A 26522-nucleotide genomic window follows, 5' to 3' on the forward strand; every position below is an offset into this window, starting at 1 on the left:
TGGAATATTGGTAGCCAGGCAGTTGCCATGGAGAGAGAGGGTTAATCTACATTCACTGAAATTGTTGCTATGGCAGATGCAGGGTGTAAGTGCATAACCAGGGCCGGCCCACAACATTTTGGCACCTGAGGCGAGGAGCTCAAATGTCGCCCCCATACCCCCTCGCTTGGGCCAAAACTTTGAAAGGTCTCAATTCTGCCTTCTTCCTGTTCTGCTCCTCTCATGGTAGTGCTCTGCTACCTACCCCCAAGAAAGGCGAACGAACAACTTAAAATGCCTTGTTCAAAAATTTTAAGTAACACTTAACTTTCAAACGCCTGAACAGCAAATGTAACTTTTCTTGTCTGCATAGTAAACACTGGCATTTTTATCTGTTTGAATAATCAAAGTGGTGTTTTCCGTGCCTTCTTGGTTGCAAAGATTTGAACTGCTTCCCGCTGAAGGTCCACAGTCTGGGCCAGCTCATGCTCTATTGAGATGGTTGCAAGGCTGATCAGCCTCTCCTGTGTCATTGTGGAGCGTAGATGTGTTTTTATTAACTTCAGCTTAGAGAAGCTGCATTCTCCACTGGCAACTGTTACAGGAAGTGTTAGAAGTATGCGCAGAGCAACAAAAGCATTTGGAAAGAGGGTGATCATCTTATGTGTGCACATATATTCCAGAACAGCCTTTGGAGTTGATCCTGCTGAAATGTATCTTGAAAGGGCTTTCAGTTCATCACCTAAATCACTCCCATCAATATTGTGCATGTCATCATGTGTCAACACTGTCTCTAGTGCCCTACATTGCTGGTGTAGGTCTTCTTCATATATATTGAGGAGTTTTGGAATATCATACAGCATGCCAAATATACTGCTGTGTTCCTTGAGCTGCATGAAACGTTCTTCAGCTGACTGTATTGCACAATCTAGCACCTGGTTAAAGAATTCAACTTTTGAATTGTTGTTTGGGGTCTCTTATGGGATTATCCCGTGCCTCGTAATCAAAATGTCGTCGTCGTCTTCTTCGGTGACTCCTGAATGGGTGGGAAAACAGCTTCAGTGTGAAGTTCCTCTGCCAACTTCTGTGCACTCTTCAGAACGTTTTGAAATCCCTCATCGGACCGGTAAGACTGTAGGTATGACTTTGCTTTGTCTAGTTGTTCCATTGCTCCAGATATATCCAGGTCAACACCTTGGAGTCTCTTGCTTACAACATTTATTTCAAACAGTATGTCATGCCACAACACTTAAGCCACACAGAAATTTGAAATTATGTATGTTTCTGGTGATTCCATTTCCATTCTGCAAGGTGTTGATCACCCTCAATTCCTGTTGAAGCCAATGGCAGCTGAGGGTTCTCAGTACCTTGTCGTCAAATGGATAGCACAGTGAATAAATGGTGGGGGAAAGTGTGGGAAATAAGAGAGTAATGATACCACAAGGGGATAGGAAGAAATGCTCTGAGGAGAGCATTCATGTATGGTGTGTTTCTCTCTTTTACGTTGTCTTGTTTTATAGGGCTTTTAGTTGTTCAAAGCACTACATAAAAATCTGTACCTTTTAATAGTGTTACCAGGTGCAACTGTGCTACAGCTGTTTGATCCCAAAATAAAATAAATCCCTTTTTGGTGTCTTCCTCCTTGATATGGCTCCAGATGTTGGATAAACCATCTTTGGCTGATTAAATTCAAATCTACACAACAGACGCCAAGGACTGTCTGTACGTAGCTTTAGAACATGATGTTTACTTACCCCCTAAACATAGATTTGTGGTATTAAGCATATCCTCTCAAATATTAGCATTATTTTGAGGTTGTGGTTTCTGTGTATTGGTTTTTTAAAAGTAGATTATTGTCATATTGGCTCAGCTGGTGTCTGTGTAAAAAGTGTTTATCTTTTGTCAAATAAATTCCATACTTCCCTTTGCATTTATCTGCATGTGTAATGACACCGCCCACACTTTATCACTAATTCATTGGCTTCTGTTCTTCTGTGCTGCCCTCCCCCTCATCCCTTGCACATACTTGGCGCTGTGGAACACAAATGCTATCTCTTTTTATATGCCTTCACAAACTGTCACCATTGGGACATGTCTCTTGGACCGTACTATTTAAACTGTGTGCCCCAATTAGTGTGTGTTTTATTTTTTCCACCTTTTTCATTCATTGGAGTCATCCTTCCAGAGCTATATAAATAATGCCTCATCCAGTTATACTCTGTTGCATAGCTTTGTTCGTTATGGTCCACCAAGGTGTGTTACCAAGATAGCTTCTTGGTGCCATTTTTCATGTATGTCAGAAGGGTGGGATCTCCAGCTTGTTACCCATGACTGCATCCTCCTGCATTGTGCAAAAAAGCAGGCTTGTAAAGTATGCCAGCGCTGGTAGTTGAAGGATGAGACCTCACATTACCTATCATCCCTGGAGATCAGAGTAAATAGAAGTGGCACGGCCATTCTGAATTTCAAAGCTGATCAGATGGTGAAAGATTAACTGATATCAAAGTGATGTAGAATCTCTAAGCCTGGAGGCATTAAGATCTGGAATAGTTCCTGTTACATTCATTCAAATATTTAAGTATTTTTGAAACTCAGCAGTTAGCAGCTATCTTGAGCATCTATTAATCATTGCAAATGTTACAGAAATAGTTCATAGTAGTTGAAAAACTTTGAAATATTCAGCGAACCTGTTCTGGGACTTCATGACAGGAGGAGCCTTGTTATTTCAAAGACCCAGAAAAGTTACATGAAACACAGATAGGCAGTGTTTGTGTAAAAACTTCACCTTCTTAGCAAGTCAGCATTCTGGAAGAAAATGTTAAGTGCGTTTTGCTGACTCTGTGTCACATGTAGTTCATTAATCCACTCAGATATAAGGGCGGGTGGGAGGAGCTTTCAGAGAGAGGAGCCCTAGGTTCTAAACTGCACAGCCCTTGAGGAGGAAACTGAGAAAAGCTAGAAAATGGGCCATGTCTTAGGCAAGTAATTAAACTGTGCCTTAGTTTACCCAGGGGTAAAATGGGGATAATGATATTGGTCTGCACAACTGGCATATTGTGAGAGTCAACGTTTTTTAAGTATTTTGAGATCATTAATGAAGGGGTCTCTGACAAGTGCTGTTATTGAATGTTATCAATGTCTTATTAGAATGCTTTACTCAGAGGAAAATCTCTGTAAAAGTTATTTCATACTGTAATGTCTGCATTTATCCTAGAAGCTTATGCCATATGCATCGAATTGGCAGAATGAAATATCATGGAAAAAGAAAATGACATCCGTGCAAGATGATAAATTTTGATCATAAGCTGAAAACAGCTGCTGTGTATGAGAGGCAAGCTTGCTGCTTCCAAATTTAACTCACTTAGCTGACATTTAGTTACTTCTAATTAAAATGTTTAGAAAATCAATAGGTTTTGCCCGATAAGCTAACAGATGGCTTCAGCAAAATGACCAAAAAGCAGCATCCGTAGCAAACTGTAAGCTCTGGTTCAGATATAGACTGACCTTTTTGCTGCAGTGCTGATTTAACTGCAGTTCTCCATCGGTTTTAGCAAGGCAGTATGTAAGGACACCTATGTAAAATACTACTGTCAGTTAGCTGGGTGTCATGGTCAGCACAGTTTTACTATAAGCTACAAGAGCCTTCTCTTCAGAGATGGCCTCCAGTTTTTGCAGACAGTGTTTGTTGCACCGGCAAATAATTTTACCAGCAGTTCATCATCACAGGTTCAAGTAATAGAAGCTAAACATCTAACTATTTGTGTGTACCTGCCAGTCAAATAGACCTCTAACTCCCAGGGTTTGCACTTGCAGTTAACTGGAGGCACAATTATTGGCAGGTGTAAAATGGTGCCCACTGTGATGGCGGCTGGGATGGGGTTCAGCATCGGTGGGAAAAATGAGGCCTCTGAACTATAGATTTGAATAGAATAATACAGTAGTAGTCTTATCCAGTGATCTCAAAATACACAGTAATGAGTTGTCTCACAAAGCACCTGTTTGATTTGGTACCTCTGTCATCCGCTTAAGGCCTACGGATGAAAAGCACTAAGTGTTTTTATGATGTTACACATGGGTAAATTTACATGTGACCGAGAAGTCACGTGACTTTCCCTCTGACACTCAGCGAATCACTGGTATAGCCAGGAATATACTCGGAGTCCTGATTCTCAGTCCCCTTCTTTAAACACCAGACCACACTAAGTCACTGCAGAAATCAGAGGCAAATTTTCTCTTCCTGTTGCATGGTGACAGGAGATGAATGTCTAACATTGTCAGTAGGAGTTACATATATAAATCCTGTGCATCCAAATAGGACTATGTCAAGCATTGCTTCCACTCTCTTGGGGTGAACACAAACTTCACGGTACACCCTTCAGTCCTTGTGAGGATTCTAGATCATTAATGTTCCTTTTATTAGTTGGTAAGATTTAAGCAGCCAGCTCAACAGCTTCAGTGGGAATGGAAGGCTCTCAGAGAAGTTATTTGATTTTTCAAAGAGATTCTAAGTGCCTAACACTATTTACCTATATTTGAAAATATAGATCTCTTGAGTTGCTCACAGTAGCAGAATTGGGCATAGAATCCAGGTGCCCTGATTCCTGGTCCTCGGTTTTAGTGGATATACTATACTGCCTCCTGCTCTCTCTAGACATGATACATTTTTGAAACACATTTGTTGGGCAGTGGTTAAGCTGAGTACTGGATAAATGTTGTGGCACCTTCCAGAAGTTCTAATTCACTATGAACACTTTTTTAAAAAGAGAAAATCTTTTTCTACGAATATTCAAAGAATCCACATTAAACCATATTTAATAAATGTTCTTTCCCATGCTCTTCAAAATCCTGTGGCAAAGGGTTGCCTGTTTTAATGACACATGAAAAAGATTTTTGAAATGATTGCAGTAGGATTGAATTTCTGGTCAGTCATCCACAAGGCATATTGCAGCTAAATCCTGGATATGTTCCATACAGAAAACATGCAAGTCTTTTTCTACCAGCTGCTCCAGCTACAACCTTTCTGTCTATCTCCAGCACCCTTTTCACACTCTGCTTTTACAGGTGAAAATTTAAAACATATAGATCCAGGAATTTAAATAAAAATCAGACCCACTGGGTAATACAATATCTTGTTGATATTCTGTAGCAGCCTTGCACTTCTATTGGAGCATGGACTAGATGCGGCCTCTGGTCATGCCAATGGGTTTGTGACCCTCCTAAGTGCAGAACCGAAAGGAATCGATACACTGTCTGTCCAGGTTACCAGAGGCAGAGGGGAAGACAGTGTATCAATAAATAAGAGCGGCTGTGGATACAGCGGGACTACTATCACTTTTCATCACTTGCCAAGCACATTTCCTCTCATTTCTCTAATCAATAGAAACGTATGAAGTGTAATGGACTGTGTGCATGTGTGCAAGAGAGATGTAACAATAGAAAGAGAAATGTACAGAAGCAAAATGATACAGAAAATGATGGATCTCCGTAATTGTACGATTCATGACAGGTTTCATTTGCTCAAATTGACTGCGTTATGCAGACATATTTCATAATTACACTAAGCATACTTACAGTGTGTCTGTCTCACCACAATTAGGATTATTAAAGAAGCATCTTCTAATCCTTTCTGTTATGCATACAGCTGGGCACATGTTTGTCTTTTGTAAATTGGCTATGGAACTTCCTGCACTACTTGCTTTTATTTTAAAACTTTTTGTTCAGGGAATTTCAGCAATGATGCGAAGGGACCGATTAATAAACCTGGGAAATGACATCTGCTGTTTACCTACAGAATGGGTAGGACACAGGCACTAGCAGCACTGGTTTCTCATCCTTCCTACTATACCAGTGTGCCTAATTCTTGCATAGAGAGAGACCACCTCTTAGGGTTTTATTCAGTCCTTGCTCTTTGCTGTGACTACCAACAGGGGAGCCAGTTGGGCTGTTATCAAATAGATGCTTCTCCACTAGGAACTGGATTAAGACTCAACGATCTGTATCACATAGGCTCCCAAGCAGCCATCAGTTAGTACTGACCTTCTCTCAGTCCTGACCTGGGGCAGGATTCAAAAAGGCCACTGTACTTTTTCATGGTAGAGAGGAGGTGTGACTTATTTGTAATGGATATAACGGGGATTCTTTAATGAGGCTGCTGGACACAGGCAGACTCTGTGATTCTCTCTGGCTTCCATAGTGATTGACACACCTTGAGCTTCTTAAAGTCACCACACAGGGTCTCTCCTAGGACTGAAGGGCATGGCCAAGGAGTCCAGGGAACTGACTGCTCACTCCACTACAGTGTCCTAACAAGGGGGGGAAGTCTTCTGTAATCTTCTCCATCACACCATCTCTGCATCTTAGCACCGACTTGAGACGCAATCTGTCACTAGCTGTATAGCAGTAGGACAGGAACATTCAGAGGACGAAAATAAGTGCATTTTCAGCTTTCCACAAGGAGTAAAATTATCCTCACCTTGCAAGGACTCGAAGGTGGTGGTGGGGAAAAGCTAAATACAGTAGATTAAGTTGTCTGTGTAGCCACTGAGAAGCCTGTTCAAATTACTTTAACCTAGAAGGAAAACCCTCGTTGGCTGTTCTTTTCTCTGGGGGTAATATAATGCTTTTAAACTGAGCTGTTCTATTTCTCCCTTCTTACATCTTCTCTTGGAAGTCTCTTTGAAGATATCAAACTTCCAGTGTTCGCTACTGCCATTTTATCCCACGAACAACATGTGCTGCCTTCCACCATCCCAACATCAGAGATGCTTCAAAGTCAGGGTTAATACTAGGGTTTAATGTCACAACAGATGTTTTGTTGTCCTGGCGTGAATGATATATGCCACTCACTTGATGTGGCTCTGATTGCAGATCTTATACAAAGTGAGATAATTTGAGACACCATAAAGCAGCTGTTAATTTTCCTCTCAAAGTGAGAAGGATTATTCACAGTGGCAGAGGGATTCTCTGGGTCCCACACTAATTGTCTTGATTAACATGCTGTTCAGTTATTACAGGTGTAACGTATAATAGCTCTATAAGGTTTTCATAGCCTGGCCAATTAAAAATTGTCATTAATCCAAGAGCTAACGAGTTGTGCATCTTAATGCTGAAAGACGAGATGAGTTTTCCAGTGCAAGTTTAAATCCAAGATCCGTGTGGGGTGATAACACAGTTCTGAGTTCATATTGTACAGAGAATTGCCACCCATCGCTGTGCAGCTTGCCTCTTCGTAATTATAGGGTTCAGTGATTCATTTACAAGGGAGAGTGGGGAAGGGGAGTGTAATTGAAAATGAATTCTGTAGCTTCGACCCCTGCCCTGTTAACCTCTTGATCCGTTTAGCACAGACCAGGTACATTTAATGAAGGGACACATGTATGGCCTGGAGACACACACCGCATGAATCCTGATGATGGCAATTGGTTTAAGAGGCTTGAATGCTGGTGTGCAGGGGCACGTGGCTCAGCAGGATAATGGACAAGAGCAGGGGTGATGTACAATCTCATCCTAGCCAAAGGGCATTGGGGAGGAAAGAGGCCAGACCAGGCTTTTTTCCCCTACAGTTCAGTGTGGCTGGTTATTTTCCAGGGAAAACTTTTTCTCCTTCAGCCTGAAATGCCCTTCCTCTTCCTGTGGCCAAGAGAGAGCACTCTCCTCCTGCAGATCCCTTTGCAACCCCCCCTCTTTCCATTGCTGATTTCCACTCCAGGCTGTTTTCTCGTTCCTTCTTGCCCTCAGTTTGTGATTTTAAAAACACCAAAATAGCTCTGGGTCAGATCTTGAACTCCTTATTTCCAGGGGTCAGTAATGACCTGGACAAGCCATGCCACTGACTTCAGTGGGAAGGCATGCGAGTTACTGCTCCCCACTAAGCGGTTTGGAGCACGCTGTTCTTATTGGTTCTACCCCATCTCCCCTTTCTCCGGTTCCTTCCTTTGCTCAGGTTTAGGTTCTAGATTGGTCTGATCTAGTGTTGTAGAGCAGAACTATGTGTAAATGGAGCTGCTGCACCCGAGTATGAGCCTAAGGAAGAAGCAGTGACTCTTTCCTCCCCTGCTCTCCCTTAGCTCCTTAGGGCATCAGCCCTGAAAAAAGTGCAACTTCCTTCCCCCTTTGCGCTGGCTCGCTTTGGCCTGCAGGAGTGTTGGAGGCGAAGCTTGATATACCCGGCCCCTCCCTAGCCATTTGCTGAGAGGGAATGCCAGCTGCTCCTACTTTCCAGCCAACCTGCAATGAAGGGTGGCGGGGATCGCAAACACGGCCATGGAGAGTGGGGGAGTGGATCTTATTCCCCTGCACAGCCATGTGGTAAAGAGACACAATCTGATCCTTTGAATCCAAGTTCTCCAGGGCAGGGAAGATGTGGGTTTTAAAAAGAAAATCTCTCTAAAGCACCATACAAAGTAAATTGTGCAGTGCTTAAGGATAACTACTTCTCTGAAATTATTCTCTTCTGAATTCTCAATTCAAACAGTTACAGCAAACTAAATCTTTCCAGGATAGTAGGCAGAACTATATTCCTGTGCTTTGATTAAGGTGTTTTGAAATAGCAACATGGGGCAAAGCAGCAGAGATGTGCTACAGGAGCCAGAAGATGGAAACTCTCTAGCCAAGGTCTGTGGCACTAATGCATTCTTTGCTGTACCATTGGCAGCGAGTTTTGTACTTGCCAATATTTGTAGCAGTTAGATCCAGGAGGTTTGTTTCATTTTGGGTTATCAGCCATTGCGTGTCATGTGATGTGGTGACACCATGACAAGAAATGGATGCAAACCATGAAATTTGGCTTCAGATATGAACATTCACAAAGCACAAGGGAGTTAAAAAATTCAGATACCGGATTTTTGTTCAGCCCATTATTGACATAATAGCCATGAAACCGGGATGTGGACCCAAATTTTCTGCCAAGTTTGCAGGTGTTCTCTTGGGGTTTTGTGGGAGATAGCATCACAGCCTCACCATGCTATGTGACACGTGGAATCGCTGATGCAATTAAAACACTTCAAAGCTTGCTATTTTGAATCAGGAGACCAGGCAGGCATGGGGTGTCTGCACAAGGAAATCCTCTGCAATAGAACAGCAATACGGTTCTCTGTGTGGTTGCGCAATAATGTTTCATGGCATTTTGCTGATGAGATCAGATTCTTACTGAGCTTAATGCAGTGGAATTGATTTCTGTTTGCTAACCTATCATTCCCCTCAGTGGGGAAAAATCAATGCAGATCAATCATGTACGATTTTGCATGCCATTAGATCCCAGTTTAACCTCTGTAGTCTACCCTCACCCCCCACTGTGGACCACACAGTTTGGAAGAAGATTGATTGCATCAGATCATCTGTGCATGACCCTCTGAGCCACACTATGCTCTGCCTGATGAAATGTAGGGAATTAGTTTCTCACCCACCCCTTTTTGTTGGGGGGAGGCAATTTTATCCATCCGGTTCTGGTTAACATTTCATCATGGGTTTAAATCAAACTGGGGGGGAATAATCTGTGATTATTCAGATCTTTTAGAAGACCTCTTATTTCTGCCTAAACGGGACCTGATTCTGTTACTCACGGTGTATAGAGCCAGATAGTCCTGCTGAAATTACTATTGAAATGAATGGGTGGAGTAAGGTGTTATTCACAATGATAAGGGAGCCGCAATATGGTGCACAGATCGGAGAGACGAGTTTTATGCCCAGAGGATTAGCTCCCCCAAAGTCAACATTAACACCCCAGTAGCTCCGGGTGCTGAAGTATTTGTGTTTGATTTCATTGCAAGCATTTCAGTGATGACCTTCACCATAGTGTCTGGGCACCCTTTGTATCATTTCCAAGTTCCCTGATTGTTCACATTGTGACCATAGCTCCTCGACTATTGCCCTTCTTTCTCAGCACTGCTTTCTTAAGTGGGATCCACCCCAAGTGGCTCTGGGTTGGCTCCACTGCTCATTTAGAAAAGAACCCGCACAGAGAAATGAGTCGTGCCTGCCAGGTGGCACCTGGATTGGCAGAAGTATAAGGAGCATGCCTTTGCACTTGTGAGTGATTGTGGAGGCAAAACTGTACCTGCAAAATTGAGACCAGGTTGAGGCCTCTTTTAAAGATTAAGCCTTGAGAGTATTTTAACCTTGGCATTGGTATTTCCATGGTCTTCCTACAAAAGTGTGACCGTCCTACTTACGCCTTTGACTTATGGCCTCTATTCCATATTGCTGATGTTGCATGCATTTCAGATGTCCTTTAAAAAGAGAGAAGTGAAAAGAACTCCTTTTGAGCAATAAAGTTCAAAATCTAACAATTTCCTGAACTAGCTAAGACCTTTAGGCTATTCCTGAGCTTTTGAGCCAGTAAGCTTCCAAAACTGTCTTCTATTGATATTTATACTATGTTAGTCGAAGTATGAACGTGAAGGTTTGATTGTGCTTTTTTTTTTTTTTTTAAATCCTTTCTCACTCAAAGCTTCGACAGCCTCCCACAGACTCAATGGCCCTGAGATGGTGATTAGCAAAAAGAGAGATGCTGAGGATCTGTTAATTGGCTAGATCTATGTCAAGTGTCCAGCAGTCCTGTTAGTGGATACAACCAGACCCTTAGTCATTCCCCTCCCCCTTATCCCTTTAATTTTTCCAATACCTTCCCATGTTCATTTCACCCACTTTAACAGCATAAAATCTCTTTGATTCAGACCATGTTCTCCAGTTAATGGAATCCTGCAGCATGCCTTCTTTCTTTATTACAGCCCCACAGCAGGCTGAGGACATTGGGGATTATTGTACAATAACTCAGTCCCATTCCTGGTCAATGTGTAGCATCCCCATTCCATTCAACAAATCCATCCATGTCCTTTCTCTATTTGAGGGACTTCTGGAGGGGGGAGGCATGTTTGCAGTGAATTATTATCCCACACTTATCAGCATTAAACTGGATTTGACAACTCCTAGCTCGGGATTTGAATGATCTAAATCCTTCATTTGGCAGCCTGGTTTGCTGTTATTTATGGTGCTTCCTAATTTATTATCAGCTGCAGACTTGGAGTCTTTGCTTGCAGTGCCATCAGCTGAGTGATTTATACAAATAATAAAAAGATGGGGGCTCCTAGTGCTGAACTCCAGTTCTGAGTCCCTTTCACGATTCTGCTTTTCTGCATGAGTCCATCTCCTAGGCATTAACCCCATTGCCCCCCTCCCTCTCTGAAATATTTTCTCAAATGCTTCCCACATCAGGACCATACCTGGTAAGATCGAAGGAGGAAGGCGGAAGAAGGGCCAGACACACACATCCATCCACACAGTCTTTGTTCGGTAAAAAGGTCGGGGCTGGTTAAATAAAAAACAACAGCAACCCAACAGACCTTGGGGAATGAGGGGAAGAACTGGCCAAATTAAATTCCATGTATAAACCACAGGCCTAGGTCTGAGGATGCTGACTCATGGAACCCAATGGAATTTGTTGGCCCCAAAGCTCTGGTTGTACCACCAGAACAAGTATTATCCCCCAGATTCTCACTCCTTCCAGGAAACAGTCAACAAATGGTTACACCTACTAGTGCTTACATTTCTGGACTCGATGACCTTTCAGGGTCTCTTCCAGTTCTAGGAGATCGGTATATCTCCATATATTTAAATCCACAGCGAGTGTAAATCAGTGCAGTCAAAAGGGCTACATCGATTTACACCAAAGTGTGAATTTTTCCCATGAAATGTACATGCCAGTAAGAGTATCCATTTGTTGCCTGTTTCTTAGAAGGAGTGAGAGTCGGGGGGCGGGGATTATACCTAAAGAAATGCTGTGATTTTGCACCTTAAATGTAGTCTGGGCAAGCTCTATATGGATGGTAGTTGGAAACCAGAAGTAAACACAGCCCAGTATATAGGGTGGTGCCATCCAAAGTTTCAACACAGAGTAAAGAGGCATAAGGGAGAAATGATGCCAGTGGCTTCCTTCCCCCATCACTGAGTAATGGGTGACTCAACATCAGGGTTGCAGAGAGTAAGAATGACTCAGAGATGAACAGGCTGCACTGGGAGTTCATTGAAATAGTAATAGGTTAAAGGCTTTCAGGGTGATACTGTGCATGCCAGCTCAGAGGATGTTGTCTTTGGGCCATGTTTGATGGGAAATGGCTAATTTTGCAGTCGTAACGCTGACTCAGCTGCAGGTCTTAGAGATGAAAGTTGCTGTTCCCTGTCCCCCACTGCAACAATTCCAGTTTGATGATTGTAATATGGGTGCACAGTATAGTATCTGTCATCTATGGATCTCAAAGAACTTTGCAAACATTAATTAATTCAGCTTCACAAAACATTTATAACATAGATATTGTAATCCCCTGTTTTACACATGGAGGAAACTGATGCACCGAGGGGCTGATTGACTTTCCCAAAGTCACATAAGTCTGTGCCAGAGTCAACCAGAAAATGTTTCACAGTCCTAATCATTAGATCAGTGTTGATAAATGCAAAGTAATGCATGTTGGAAAACATAATCCCAACTATACATATAAAATGATGGGGTCTAAATTATCTGTTACCATTCAAGAAAGATCTTGGAGTCATTGTGGATAGTTCTCTGAAAACATCCGCTCAATGTGCAGCGGCAGTCAAAAAAGCTTACAGAATGTTGGGAATCATTTAAAAAAAGGGATAGATAATTTCTGTCTTATTATCATATTGTCTCTATATAAATCCATGGTATGCCCACATCTTGAATACTGTGTGCAGATATGGTCACCCCATCTCAAGAAAGATATATATTGGAATTGGAAAAGGTTCAGAAAAAGGGCAACAGAAATTATTAGGGGTACGTAACGGCTTCTATATGAGGAGAGATTAATAAAACTGGGACTTTTCAGCTTGGAAAAGAGACAACTAAGGGGGGATATGGTAGAAGTCTATAAAATCATGACTGGTGTGGAGAAAATAAATAAAGAAGTGTTATTTAGTCCTTCTCATAACACAAGAACTAGGGGTCACCAAATTAAATTAATAGGCAGCAGGTTTAAAAAAAACAAAAGGAAGTATTTTTTCATACAACGCACAGTCAACCTGTGGAACTCCTTGCCAGAGGGTGTTATGAAGGCCAAGATTATAACAGGGCTCAAAAAAGAGAGAAGTTCATGGAGGAAAGGTCCATCGATGGCTTTTAGCCATGATGGGCAGGGATGGTGCCCCTAGTCTCTGTTTGCCAGAAGCTGGGAATGGGCGACAGGGGATGGATCACTCGATGATTACCTGTTCTGTTCATTCCCTCTGGGGCACCCAGCATTGGCCACTGTCAGAAGACAGGATACTGGGCTAGATGGACCTTTGGTCTGACCCAGTATGGCTGTTCTTCTGTTCTTATCATACTCCCTCTCTTTTAACATGACAGAGATCTGATCAATACAACAATCAGGTAGTTACAATGGAGCTGCCCTTGAAAAACTACAAGGCCCAACCACCATCTCCCTTAATATCAGTCGAAGATTAGGGCATTGTGAAACAGGCATCATTGCTGATTTGAGTTCGCACTGCAATACTATTAACGAGTTAGTAATTTCAGATTCTGTACTTGTCAGTCCTTCCTTCCTTCCTTCCTGACAGTTCATCCTAATTTTGCCTCCTAACTCAGTCTGCCACCAGCATGTCTTTGCAATAGTGTGTAATTTTTTTTTAACGAGCTGATTAACAAAATCTGATCATTGCATTATCCAGTAAAAGATGAAGGCGGGTGGATGAGCCAGCTGCTATAATACATGTAAGCTCAATTGGAAACGATGCTCTCATCAGCGACTTCCCCCCCCCCCCAATTTACACTGTGAATCCCTTTTTATTTGAGCTCACAGCATAATGAGCTTTATTGTTAGTTGTGCAGAATGTTTCTTTATTTTTCTTTTCACGTGGGCAAATCCACATATAGATGTGCAACTCTTACCAACCTCAGTGGAATTTGCACATGCCTGTCTGTGGACATACATTAGTCTGTACTATATCTCCCTAAGGCTCCTAGTGAAATCCAGTGGGAGTTTTGCCTTTGGCTTAAATGAAAACAGGATCAGGTCCTTAGATTGTGGCTCCACAATACCTGGTATATAGATAAAATGACTGGTTCTATTCCATTGTATTCTGCATAGGCTTTTATATCACACTCATCACCATAGTATCTGTGTGCTCTCCAGTAGTGCATTAAGAGATGTGACTACACATCAGTCACTTGTTGTTTGTTCTCTCTTCTCCCCAGAGGAGAAGCGAGTGGAATGGAGTGTCTTGTTTTGTTTTGGGGGGGATTTTTTAAGTGTATTAAATATACCTGTTGCTGGGTGTTTATATGAATGAAGGCAAAGACAAAGAAATGCGCCTTGCCCTTGGTGCAAAAAGTGGTCAGGCTTCTGAGAGTCCTTAGTGCCTGGGGGAGATCAGTCCACAGTGTCAGACCACACTCGGAGAAAGTTCTGTCTCCCACAGAGCCTAGCTTCACTCTTATTGTTGAGAGTTGTGTTATACAGAGGAGTTAAGTTGTTGACCATGGCCTTCATCCTGGAGCTATAGACAGTCTTTTAGATATCCTGGGTCCAGGCCGCAGAGTGCTTTGAAGATAAGGATGAGACCTTGATCTTGATTTGAAATTCGATGGGAAGGTGGCGTAGAGTGCAGGAAAGTAGCCTCTCCGTGGCCTCTGTTGCTCAGGAGACGTGCTGCAGCAGTCGCATGTTCTGTTATTGGGTGATTAATCCACATTGTCCTTAATATCTGCTGTGAACTAATATGATACAGGGATTTGCAGTGATCAGCATAGAGCTTAGGAGCAGCTCTACATTGCAGACCAAAGGGTATGTGGGCATTAGTCACAGAGGCCCTGATCATGGCTGGGGGCAAGGTCTGCCTGAACCATGAGCACGAATGTCTCACCCTTCTAGTAGCCTCAGCAACGCTTAGCTTGATTGTGCTCTCTGGCAACTAGGATCAGAGGAAGGAGACTCTCCTCCCAGTTCTTTCTTCCAGCAGTGAGACCAGAGGAGACGACACAGAAGGCCCATGCAAAGCCCGTCTGGAAAAGAACTAGCACGTGTGAATACATTCCTCTGGGTTTTGGTATCAGATCCTGAGAGTTATTCCAGGGTCAGAACCTTAATTACCCTAGCAATCAAATGAAACCGATTCAGTGCTGCCATCTTGGAGTTCATAGGCCTGATTTAATGTGCTGATAAGCACTCTCTGGTTCCATTGAGTTCAATGGGAGCTGAAGGTGCTCCTCCTCTTACTGGATCAGGCCTTCTGAGAGGTGCTGAGCATGCTCAGCTCCCACCGATGGGAATTCATTCACCAGCTCCTAGTTACAGCAATGCGGGGTGCAGGACTGGGCTCCACGTTGGGACAATAACAGCACACAAGCCAGCTTGCATCTCAAGAAGAGCATCGTCTTGCTCCCATTTCAAACCACTGGTAGTTTTGCCATTCGCTTCATGGAGAGCAGCATCTGGCCCTAAGCAAGGATTCTGGATATGCTAATGCCTAGCATATGCAGATGAGAATTAACCAGGGCTGGCGCTTCCACTAGGCAACCCTAGGTGGTCGCCTAGGGCGGCAGGATTTGGGGGGCAGCATTTTGCCGTCCTTGGCGGCAATTCGGCGGCGGGGATCCTTCTGCTCCGCGTCTTCGGGGTGCTTCAGTGGCGGGTCCTTCACTCGCTCCGGGACCCGCCGCCGAAGCGCCCCGTAGACACAGAGCGGAAGGACCCCCGCCGCCGAATGCTCTGAGGAGGAGCGCTGCCGCCTAGGGCGGCAAAAACCCTGGCGCCGCTCCTAGAATTAACCCAGTGCCATTTGTGGTCCACACCTTCCTCCAGCGAAACAGAGGCTCCTTCCTAGTCTCCGTTACAATGTGGAAGACACAGCCAAACGGCTCCATTTCAAACTGGACTGCTCTGAGAATTCAAATCTTCCCATTAACCTCTGTCTTCCTGGAGGTTTTCTTTAATAACTGGTTAGTTTTCTCTTCCTTGTTAGGTTTTCTCCTTCTCTTGCTGAAAGGATGGGGGAGGGGAGAACTTATTCTTTATGCTGAAAATAAATATATATACTCCCATTTTTCTGATAAAATTGTATCGCTGCTGAGGAAATCAAATCCAATCTTCAATATATTTAGCATGAAAGCAATAAGGAACATTAATGCACTTCAGAAAGGAGAGAACTGCAGGCTGGTATAGCCTGCTGCTTGGAGAAGGAAGGATCACCATGGAAACAGTTTTCTTCAAATTCCATGCACTCCAGGCACCAAACATGTAGGAAGCAAGGAAAAGAAGAGGAAGAAAAAAGCCCTTATATGCCTTCTGTTGTCACAAAACTGCTGTAGGAGTCTTAGGAGGAACAGCTATGAATTATTGATCACATGAATATGAATATATATTAATTCAAATTAATAATTATACTGTGCTGGCTTTTAAATGAAGTTTGGGGTGTAATAGCAGGCAGGCAGTTGAATCGGAGAGGGTTGCTTAAGAGCGTCACAAGTTTACCAGGAAACATCTTTTAAAAAACAGCTAACATGCTATACTGTGCTCACCTCACTTGTTGAAGGATATTTCCATACCTAACACTATAATGTTTTTTCACTTGGAAATACCTAGGACAGAGCCTGATCTAAACCCTGTTGAAGTCCATGGATAGACTCCTGTTGATTTCAGTGGGTTTTGTATCAGGCCATGATAGATTTGACTGACTAAGTGAAAGCAACTAGCCACACTGAATGGAAGCTACTGGCACCTTCTTCCCAGTTTACTATGAAGAATGCCACAGATGTTTAATTATATCGAATGACACATATTGGGCCAAAAAACTTGGCTGGTGTAACTCTATTGAAATCAGCGGCGTGTGAATTTGGACTGTTTATAAAAGAGGGATTCTGATTTTTTTTTATTCATTATTGGGTTTTTTTAGGGTGATAAAACTGTCGTGAGCCATGGACCATTATTTAAATACGCATGAAATCCAAGCAGCAGGTGTGCAAGTAAACAGATAAACCAAGAAAAGTCCAGCAGATTCTAAGGCCAAGAACTCTCCCTGCTCTGCTCCCCTGGAATAAAGCAACAAAGTGGGCAGGGTGATTTCTTATGCCCCAGGAGCTGAGTATGGATTGTTCATAAATTCTGGCCCCAGATGTTTTAAATAGTTCTGCTGACAAGGTAATCCATTAGGTAGCTGGATGCTGTCTGAAAAATTTCTTGTTGTAGCATTGAAAGTTTTTAATTCATTAAAAATGAAATGGCCTAAATGTAATCAGCAGCAGTTGATGGAGAAAATTAAATGTTGAAAAACAAATACAATTCCTAGTGGGTGATTTTAGAAGGAAAAAACATCTGGATGCAAGGGACACATTAACTAGTTACTGTGGTCACCTCTAAAATTTCTCCAGTTGCCTTTATAGCTAATACTCCCATGCTATTTACAGCATTTTCCCCAGCTAACCCCTGTACTAAGGTTAAGGAATGCCATGAATACCATAGTTGTCAGCTGCTGATCAGTGAAAAACTAGAAAGTATTGAGGAACATCCGCTGTATGTGTTAGTTATTGCCATAGAGACCTGGGTTCGGACATCTTCTTATCTTTATTACTGTGCACCTATTTCTGTCACTCACTGTATCATTAAGGCACAGTTATGTATGTTACTGTGTTCCAGACTGGTACTTAGGTAGAACTTTCCCAGGCAAAAAGTGCATGACTTTTTCCAGAGAAAAGATCTGACTGATGGAGCTTGCTTTGAGTATGGCTCTAATTTACACCGTTTTTCACAGTTTTTTCATCTGGAACAGTCCTAGGGAAATGCGAGGCTTGACTTTCTGCCCATATTTTAATGCATTCGAGTTGCTACCTTCCATGAGAAGCACATAAATTAGGAGAAGAGTAAAAACACTGGGCAGGATGGTTCGCAGTAAAATATGGTTAGAAATTGACATGTTTATAACTGACATTTTATTTAAACTGGAAACTTTAAATACGTTCCAAAGATGAAATCACCATAAAGGAAAAGGGCTGTTCTAATCAAAGATGGGCCCATGCCACAGATCCAAGTTTGGTTCCAAGGATAAACTTCCCCAAAGTTTGTGTGTTCATGTTTCAGTTGTGAAGTCTAGAACTGACTCTGGATGTGATCCGATACGAGAGATGAGGGAAATATAGCTGTTTCACTTTGCAGGGGCTCACGCAGACATTTTCCCCATATTCTGTCCACATAGCTTGGCATGCATCCTGAACCAAATTTTACTTCAATATGCAGGTTTCAATAAACCCCAAATTTTGAAGTGCAACTTGGTCAAAATCACTGAGTTTATCCTATTTTCTTAAAAGTGGGGAAGTTACAAACTCCTACCAGCTCTTGACACAAAAGCATAGTGGTGTCGTTAGCAGTTTGAGCTGAGATTTGTAATTAAAATGGGGATTAAGGGCCTGATCCATGGAACATTGAGATTAATGGATGTTGGACCAGACCCCCAATCCCTTTGGTATTGCAAAAGAGGGCCCTGGTTCTATAATAAGATCCTCAGACTTCTTAGCAAACCTGGGCTGGGTTGTGAATTTGTAACAAATCTAAAACCAGGTGAGATTTTCATGGCCTAGGGCTTTCATTGCAAACATTTAGCAGATCACTAGTAATCATCTGCGTTGTGCGTTGGGATCCCAGTTTAATTTCCTTCGTCTTTTTGATCAGTAATTAGAACCTTTCTGTAAATAACTTAACCGCTCTGGAAATGAACCAGATCAGCTGGATGTTTTGTGAACTTGGGCTTTTGCTTGTTTCACTTCCAGGCGGCTGCCTCTAGTATAGCCTAGCCACTGTCCCCCTTATGTAAGCAACTTTTATGGCACCGTCCAGTCCTAGCCAATCAATTAAACAAATGCAAGGCTAACCAGTGGAGTTTCTTGGCGGGTCAGAGAGAGCTACGTTTTGCTCAGTGTTATTTATCTAATAGCAGTTTTCTTTGAATGACAAAAACTTTCAGTGTCTCTCTACTGTGGGGCCAGCTTCTCAAGCAGCTTGAGCCGGTGCTGGAAATACACATGAAAGAATGAGCCATGTACACAGCGCCTCATCCATGCCTGAAGTCTGTGGATAAAGTAGAATATTCTACAGCTCAACCCCTACCCTGCATCATTAAAGTCTAGCCCTGCATGCATAAAGGTGAGAGACTGCAAGGAGATTATGGAGCAGGGCATAGTGCAGGGTCCTTGCCCTCATCTGAATGCAAAGCCTGCATAAGGCCAACCAAAAGAGGGTAGAAAAGAGGAAAAGATTCAGCCTTTTATATCATTATTGATTATTTTATTAATCCATCACCATTTATTCTTATGCATTCCTGCCCTTTGATTCCACTCCCACAGCTCTTTCAGATCCCCTATCAGTGCCAAGGGGCAGGCTTGAGTGACAGGGACTCTCCTGTACATTGTTACATGTCCTGATAACTACAAATATCCATTCAAGTCATTATACAAGAATGTAAACCCAAGGCCAGAAAAAAAATTACTGGTATTCCCTCTAAATCAGCATCACAGTGCATAATGTGTTCAAGTAACCTGGACGTTCCTGGCACTATTGCATCTATTTCACCACTCCCAGGTTCCCTATAAATCTTTGACAGGTCTAGGCAAGACATTTTTTTTTTCACCTTGACTCGTCTGTTTCTATCCATCAAAACTAAGTAATGATGAGAGAATCACTCAAGAGGAGGTTCAGGGAGGTCATGCTGCTCGTGTGTAAGTAATTTTGTTGTGTATTTATTGTTTAGTTAAGGTGCTGTGCTGGAAAGGGGAGCTACACACAGTGTAGGGAAGTGTTAGGGCATCATACAGAAGGATTTGGGTCACTTCCAATCTGGGTTGAATATGAGCTGGTGATCTAAAGTCAAAGGCTGTGTACTTTATTATCCGTTCCCTGGGCCACCCAGCCTTGTAGCATCAACATTAAATACAGTAATAGATTACAAACCTGTGTTCTAGGAACTGTACAAGTGTAGAAAGGAGGATGGTCTTGCAGTTAGGCTACAGGACTCAACTGGGCAGAGAGAAGTTTAAATCCTGATTTCCCCTCCCCCCTCCCCCAGGCTTCCTGTGTGACCAGGAGCAAGTCACTTGGGGTTTGTCTACACACACAAGTTGTATAACTTTATTCTGGTATAGTTGAAGTGGTACAATCCCTATAGTGTGGACAGTTATACTGGGATAAAGATGCCATACAGCTTATTCTCATGGAGGATGGGAATAAGCTATACCAGTATAAGGCACTTCATACCAGTATAACTGCATCCACACTAGGTGTTATATTGGTATAACTATTTTGGTAAAAAAAAAAAAAAAATCATACCTCTAATTGTGGTAGTTAAGGACCAAATCTCTGTCTTGGTTCCATATCTGTAAAATGGGGATAGTAATTGGCCTGTAGCTCATTTATCTAAGGTACTTAAGGTATGAATAATACACTTTTGAAGCAAATCAGGATCCATTCACAAATGACTCCCTTACTAAAAAAGGATGAAATTTGTAGTAAGTGTTGATCGGACCAAATAGTCCAGCCATGTCCAATCGAGTTACTTTGGCTTTCCACTGGTGTAAATGAGAGTAGAATTTGGCCCCTCTGTATTGAGGTTCATCCCTTTTGTGAAAGTTGGTAGCAGATGGTTAAAATCTTAATGGCAGATTTTACTACCCACAAATCCAGGCTGAATCAGAAGGGCTCCATATAATGGAATAGAAATGCTTCACCTTACTGCTTTCCAGTTGAGTGCTGGCCAGGCTACCACCCCTGCCACTCGGTAGATTTCTGTGTGTTCGGATAGATGGGGTGTTATCTACCATAATCCTCTTGGGTTTCTTTTTGCTGCAGTGCTGGCTCTGTGTGCAATGAAATATTATCCCTAAATCTATTCACAGCAACCAAATGTTATAAATGAATTAAGACAAACTTTAGAAAGCATTCACATGTCATTGCAATTATGCTTAATGCTGGAGAGACGGGGCAATATGGGGAAGATGTGTGAATATTAATAGAAGCAGCATGGAGTTCATTACTCACCTGCTTGCTGCCATCTGGATTGTCACAGCTCAGCAGACATGGTGGGCTCCTCGCACATTATCAGGGAGTGATTGGATTCTAAAGTGAGTGGAGGGATCCCTATGAAGACATAAAACAGTGGACATGACGAATAAATTGTAGATGGCCGTGTGTCCCCAGCACTGAGAAGGGGCAACCAACTCCCATCAGACACATTCCTGGGTGATGGATAGGAAACGGTAGGACAGCTGTGAATATCCAATAAGTAGTCATGGCATCTCTCAGCAGGGCATGGTGGGGTAGCTGGTGGCACGGCTATCTCTGTAAAATGCCAGATAGGCCCTATGATGAGGACATAAGGTGAATAAAGACCACCTTAAAATAAGACTTGCTGGGGCAGGTAGGGTTTGGTAGCCTTGATAAACAGATCACCTAGAAGGGAAACTCCAATTTCAAACTGGTGGTGTCAAGCTTGGACAGCCAACATGTAAAACTTGTCCAATAAGATATGCCCTTTTGAACTTGTGTCCATGTCAAGTGTCCCTCAGAGAGCAGGATCATTCCTCACAAGCCACCTGCAACAGCCTTACCCGACTGTTGTAACTGGGCAAGGGCTGCTAAAGTTAACGATATTGGTAGGCTGGCCTTTGCAATGATCGTGGACTGAAGATGACCAAGGTGGAGGCCAAAGACTCGATATATGGACCGGATATCCGTGGACCTTACAGAGACCAATATGCACGACAGCTAGGTGTACATTCATGCGTTTTGGAAGAAGGCTATGGAAGTCGCTGACCCTGATTAGGAAAGTGTCAAGAAAGAAGAAGGTCTTGTGTCCCCAGTCGCCTTCCACACTGGAAGGCTTTTTTCCTGTTTTTACTCCTGGACCATAATTGCCCCACATTAATAGTGAAAAGCAAAGGAGAACTGGACATAAAGGTGGGCAGGAGAATGTAACACACAGTCTGAGCAGTAAGTACTATAAATGGTGGTTAGTCCACCAGGATGCGTGAGTGGACATAGCGTGGAATAGATGCGTGAGATACCACATTTGGCTTTTGTACAGAGGCCGGTTATAGTGGGTCGCTGTAGTGAAGCTAGAGCCTGAGACTTACCCTACCTGAGGCTGTTCTCTTACACCAGCTCCTGGAATCCCTTCCTTGTTCTAGCCAGATTGTGGAGATCTGAGTTATACTGATTTTTTTTTTTTTTTTTTTTTTTAAGAACATGTTGGTTGGGCTGGGGGAACATCCAGGAGTCACCGCTTCAATTTAGTCTGGTAGAAACTTAATGCATGACTGAGGTGGACTTTGTTGCCCTTTGGGGAGGAGAAGAATCATCTCCTTGTCAGCCAGCTAAGAGTCCCATTGGTTTCCCAGCTTGAGTTAAGCCACCAGGCACTAGTAGAGGAATAAGGGGAAAATAACCAAACAAACTGGATTCTAGTGAAATGAGTAAATAGCACTAAACTTGTTTAAAATGGGCCAGATTTCACCTGACGTACATTGAAGCCATTGTGGTATGTCAGGCCGTAAATCGGAAGCAGTTTGGTCCAGAGACTGGCAAAGAACAGAGGCAGTTTATGTGGGTGCAGTGGCACCAGTCTGGGGACAAGAATAGGAAAATGACTGATGCAACTAACATCTATAACTTGAGATCACGGGATGCAATATTTAAGATGATTGAGCAATTCAGGACAATTAGAACCTGGAGGGAGGAAACTTGCCTGTCTGAAATACCATTTAGAAATACCAGAACTCTTGAGGATATTTTTTTGCTGGATGGCATCTTGATTCACATTGTAGAAGACATAGACAATAACCAGCATTCACAGTGGCTTCTGAAGTTCGCAGGGGTGTGTGTGTGTGTGTGTGTGTGTGTGTGTGTGTGTAAGAGAGATCCATATATATTAGTACCTTCCTAATATTTTGATTGTATCTTATATGTTTGGGTCCAATTCAGTGCTGACATATTTATTTAGATGTTTTTCACCTGTGTCAGACTCTCGGTGCATTACAGTAAAACAGATTTTGATCCAGTAAAGTATATGCTAAAAAACAATCCGTGAGAGAAGCTCTTGTGATATCTACAGCTCATCTAGAAGGGTCAGAAAAGCATCCCTATTCAGGGCAGCACCTAAGCACCTGTTTTTCTTTAAGCATTCATACGACGTCTGAGTGTATGTGCCCAATGTGTGTGCACGTACATACATATAAGGGGTGTACATGTTTATTAGAAATGTTTTGTTTAGATAGACACACACATATACAAAGACAGAGAGAAAGAGAGGTTACATAAATAAGGTATGAAAAGAGAATTTAAAGTTCAATAAAACTGACTTGTACACAAAGGATCTGGATACCAAAAGCTAAAACAAAGTGCCTTTCATTTTAAAAGATGTCCTTTAGCCAACTGCTGGGTTTGAGGCCGTATTCCTTCTCCCCCCTGCACTGTTTTGCCTTTGCTGAATGCTGCACTCAAAGACAATTCATGAAGACCAGTAGGGGAAAAACCACAGTAGAATTAACCTCTGACATTCTTCTAAAAATAGTCCTAATAAATCCAATCATTGGCGGTTCTCCTGCCTGCTTTGCCTTAGGGGTAAACACCGAGTAAAGCCTTTAAAGCATGGCTTTCCCAGATTGTGACCCCCTATATAAGTTACTGGTTCCTGTCTGTTTCCTTGTTTCTCACACATTAGGACAATTCGCCTCACTGTAATTTTGACCACATGGCCCTGTTCACACACAACTTTTCTTCTGATGATTGTGTCGGACTGCACCACTTTGGGGAGACTAGATGGCAATACAGTAGTGTGGATGGAGTGTTTCCTTTACTTAATCTGAAGTACAAAACGGGGGTTCTGCAGTGGGCAGGGCAAACAGCACACATCTAAGGCTATTTTGCCCTGTGGCTTTGAATGGGGGGAGAATGCAGTGGTGCCCAGCAAGGTCCCCCATCTGCCCCATCCTCTGACTCTGCAGAGATGGAAACTAGCAGAGCTCCCCTAGAGTCAGAGGGAAGTGGAGGGAGCATAGAAAGGAAAATATGGATCTGAATGATGACACATTCACTTAAACGTGCACAGGATGTTTTGGGGGCTTTTTATTGAGCACAAATAGTAGAAATGGCGATAATTCCAAAATCTGGATATAAATCTAGACCCAAATGTCTCCCAGAGTTTGCGTATGGTATTGGTTTGGGATAACACCACTATGGAGACATAAAACAGCCACAAAATTTACTTCCAGACGTGAATCCAATTCTTAGTGTCCCAGAACTCCATGGGTTTATATCAGGTTTTAGCTTGTGCTCATTCCTAGTAAACTGTGTTACAAAATTCCATGAGCATATGTATGTACAAGAAGAAACAGAAGGACTCTGGAAACTTCTCTGGGGAGACAAAGCACTGACAATAAATTTTTCCTTAACTGCACAGAGAATGGTGTCTTATAGATGCCCATGAAAAGCCAGTATATACTTACTTAAATTGCCTTTGTCTTCTTTTTTTCAGCTGACATTATCTCTACAGTAGAATTCAACCACACAGGAGAATTACTAGCGACAGGGGACAAGGGGGGTCGGGTTGTAATATTTCAACGTGAGCAGGAGGTAAGTGCTAGTGAATGCAAAATGCCTATTTTATCCTTTTAAAAGAAGCTTCCTGCTGCTTCCTAATCCTCATGTGTCACTCTTCCCCCCAGTTCTCTTCTGGCAAACAAAAAACTGCAAATAGGCCATTAACCAAAATGGGACCATATTCCTCTCAGAAAGCACCTTCAAAATGTTGCATTTTCTGCATCATTTTACTTTTATTGCACTTGTTGGGAACCTAATGCAAATTGGATCAAGCTGCTGCGTTAGAAACTCCAGTGGTCCTAATTGTGTCATTTGCCAAACCAAATAATGTTCTTTGAACTTCGCTCCTTTCATCCAAATTTGGCACATTCATTGAACCTTCTCATGTTCACAGCCTTGCTTTGATTTGTATCAATTTGCATTAGCATGTTAGAATTCTGTAAACCTAACTAGCTGCCTTCTGATCTCAGTTTCACCCTTTTTTACACTGATAAAACACCTCAGACGTCAATGGAATTGCACCTGATTTACACTGGTGTCAGTGAGATCACAGCACAGCCTAACAGTTGGTGTAAGAGCCCCTACAATTTTAAGCCATAATTGCCATTTCCCTTGTTGTTCCCTGCTCACACCACCAATAACATGCGTAGGGCCTTGTATTCCCCTTCAATGCGAGATGGGGAAGAGTCAAAGGGGGCAGAAAAGTCTTTGTGGGCCAAGCACGAACTTTGTGACACTGCCCTCTTTCTGAGAGACCTCTGTCAACTCTGCTGCGTTGAAGCTGTGTGGCTCAGAGAAGGGAGCGATGTCAGGTTGGGCAGGGAAGAGGATCAGCTGCTTTTTGTGGTGTGATCCCCTGTCTGTCTGGCAATGTTCTCACTAGAATAACTGCCAGAAATGAATGCTCTTGAAGCACTATTTGCTCCTGCTCTGGGCTTCTCACTTCTCACAATGGGTAGGTGCAGGCAGGGCAAGCTAGTAGCAGTGCAGAATAGCTCAAAGAATAGTGCTGTGGGGCAGCCCACGCGAGCAGTGAGTTTGGCTCAGTTGGCCATCACTGCTCACAAGAGTCCCTTCGCTATAGAACAAGATTTGGGGTATGTGCCAAGAGCTGTGGGGGGAAGCTTGCACAGTATCTGGCTGTACTGTAGTGGGCTCTCAGCCTTGCTGGTGTGAGTCTGTCACTTCCAGGAGCATCAAAAATTCTCAGAGAACAGAACATTTCAAATTAAAAAAAAAAAAAAAATTCTACTGTAGCATAGATGGATAAGAATCATCAAGGTGACTCTGGACATACACCTTACCTCAGAAAAACCTTCCTTAAGAGCTTCTTGGAAGCTATGTATCATTTGTGGTTCATTTCTGTAGGACCCATATTTGCACAAGGCATTGAGCACACAATTAAAGATCTCTGCACATGCTGTGGGTCCAAGAAGCACAGAATGGTTTTGGCAAATGAAAACTGTCACAGGCCCTTACAATCTGGAATATTTTTTCCCTCCGTTTCCAAAGCTGTCTGATGCTAATTGGTCTGGCACATCTTGTGCATACTTCACAGTCTGATCTGGATGGTAGCAAAGCCCCCTTTTGTCAATGTGTTCTGTTAAGGTGGAGTGGGATCTCGGGGTTCTGGCCATGATAAACTTTATAGTCCAAAAAGCAACAGAGGGTCCTGTGGCACCTTTAAGACTAACAGAAGTATTGGGAGCATAAGCTTTCGTGGGTAAGAACCTCACTTCTTCAGAGGCAACACAAAGACATTTAAAAGCCTATTCTAAAGTCTTACTCTCAAAACTGTTTCTATGTATACAGTATACACTGGGAGGGGCTGTTTAGTTTAGATTATATATACACACACCATTATCATCATTCCCAACAGTATTTTATTTCCTATTCTCTTTTTATTATTCTACTCCATTTCTTGAACTTTAAACTTCCTTATGTGCTGCAGGGTAA

General features: G+C 42.7%; 1 protein-coding gene across 1 annotated transcript in view; it reads left to right on the forward strand.

Moving 5' to 3' along the window:
- The window catches only part of PPP2R2B (protein phosphatase 2 regulatory subunit Bbeta), a 155228-nt gene that overhangs the window by 63790 nt on the left and 64916 nt on the right, over positions 1-26522 (forward strand). Inside the window, exon 2 of the mRNA XM_024199381.2 lies at positions 24502-24599. Coding sequence (XP_024055149.1) covers positions 24502-24599 — 98 coding nt within the window. The remainder of the gene's footprint in view (positions 1-24501; positions 24600-26522) is intronic.

This window comes from Terrapene carolina, unplaced genomic scaffold (assembly GCF_002925995.2).
Source record: "Terrapene carolina triunguis isolate 2854851 unplaced genomic scaffold, T_m_triunguis-2.0 Scaffold629, whole genome shotgun sequence".
In the NCBI taxonomy this organism is placed as follows: domain Eukaryota; kingdom Metazoa; phylum Chordata; order Testudines; family Emydidae; genus Terrapene; species Terrapene triunguis.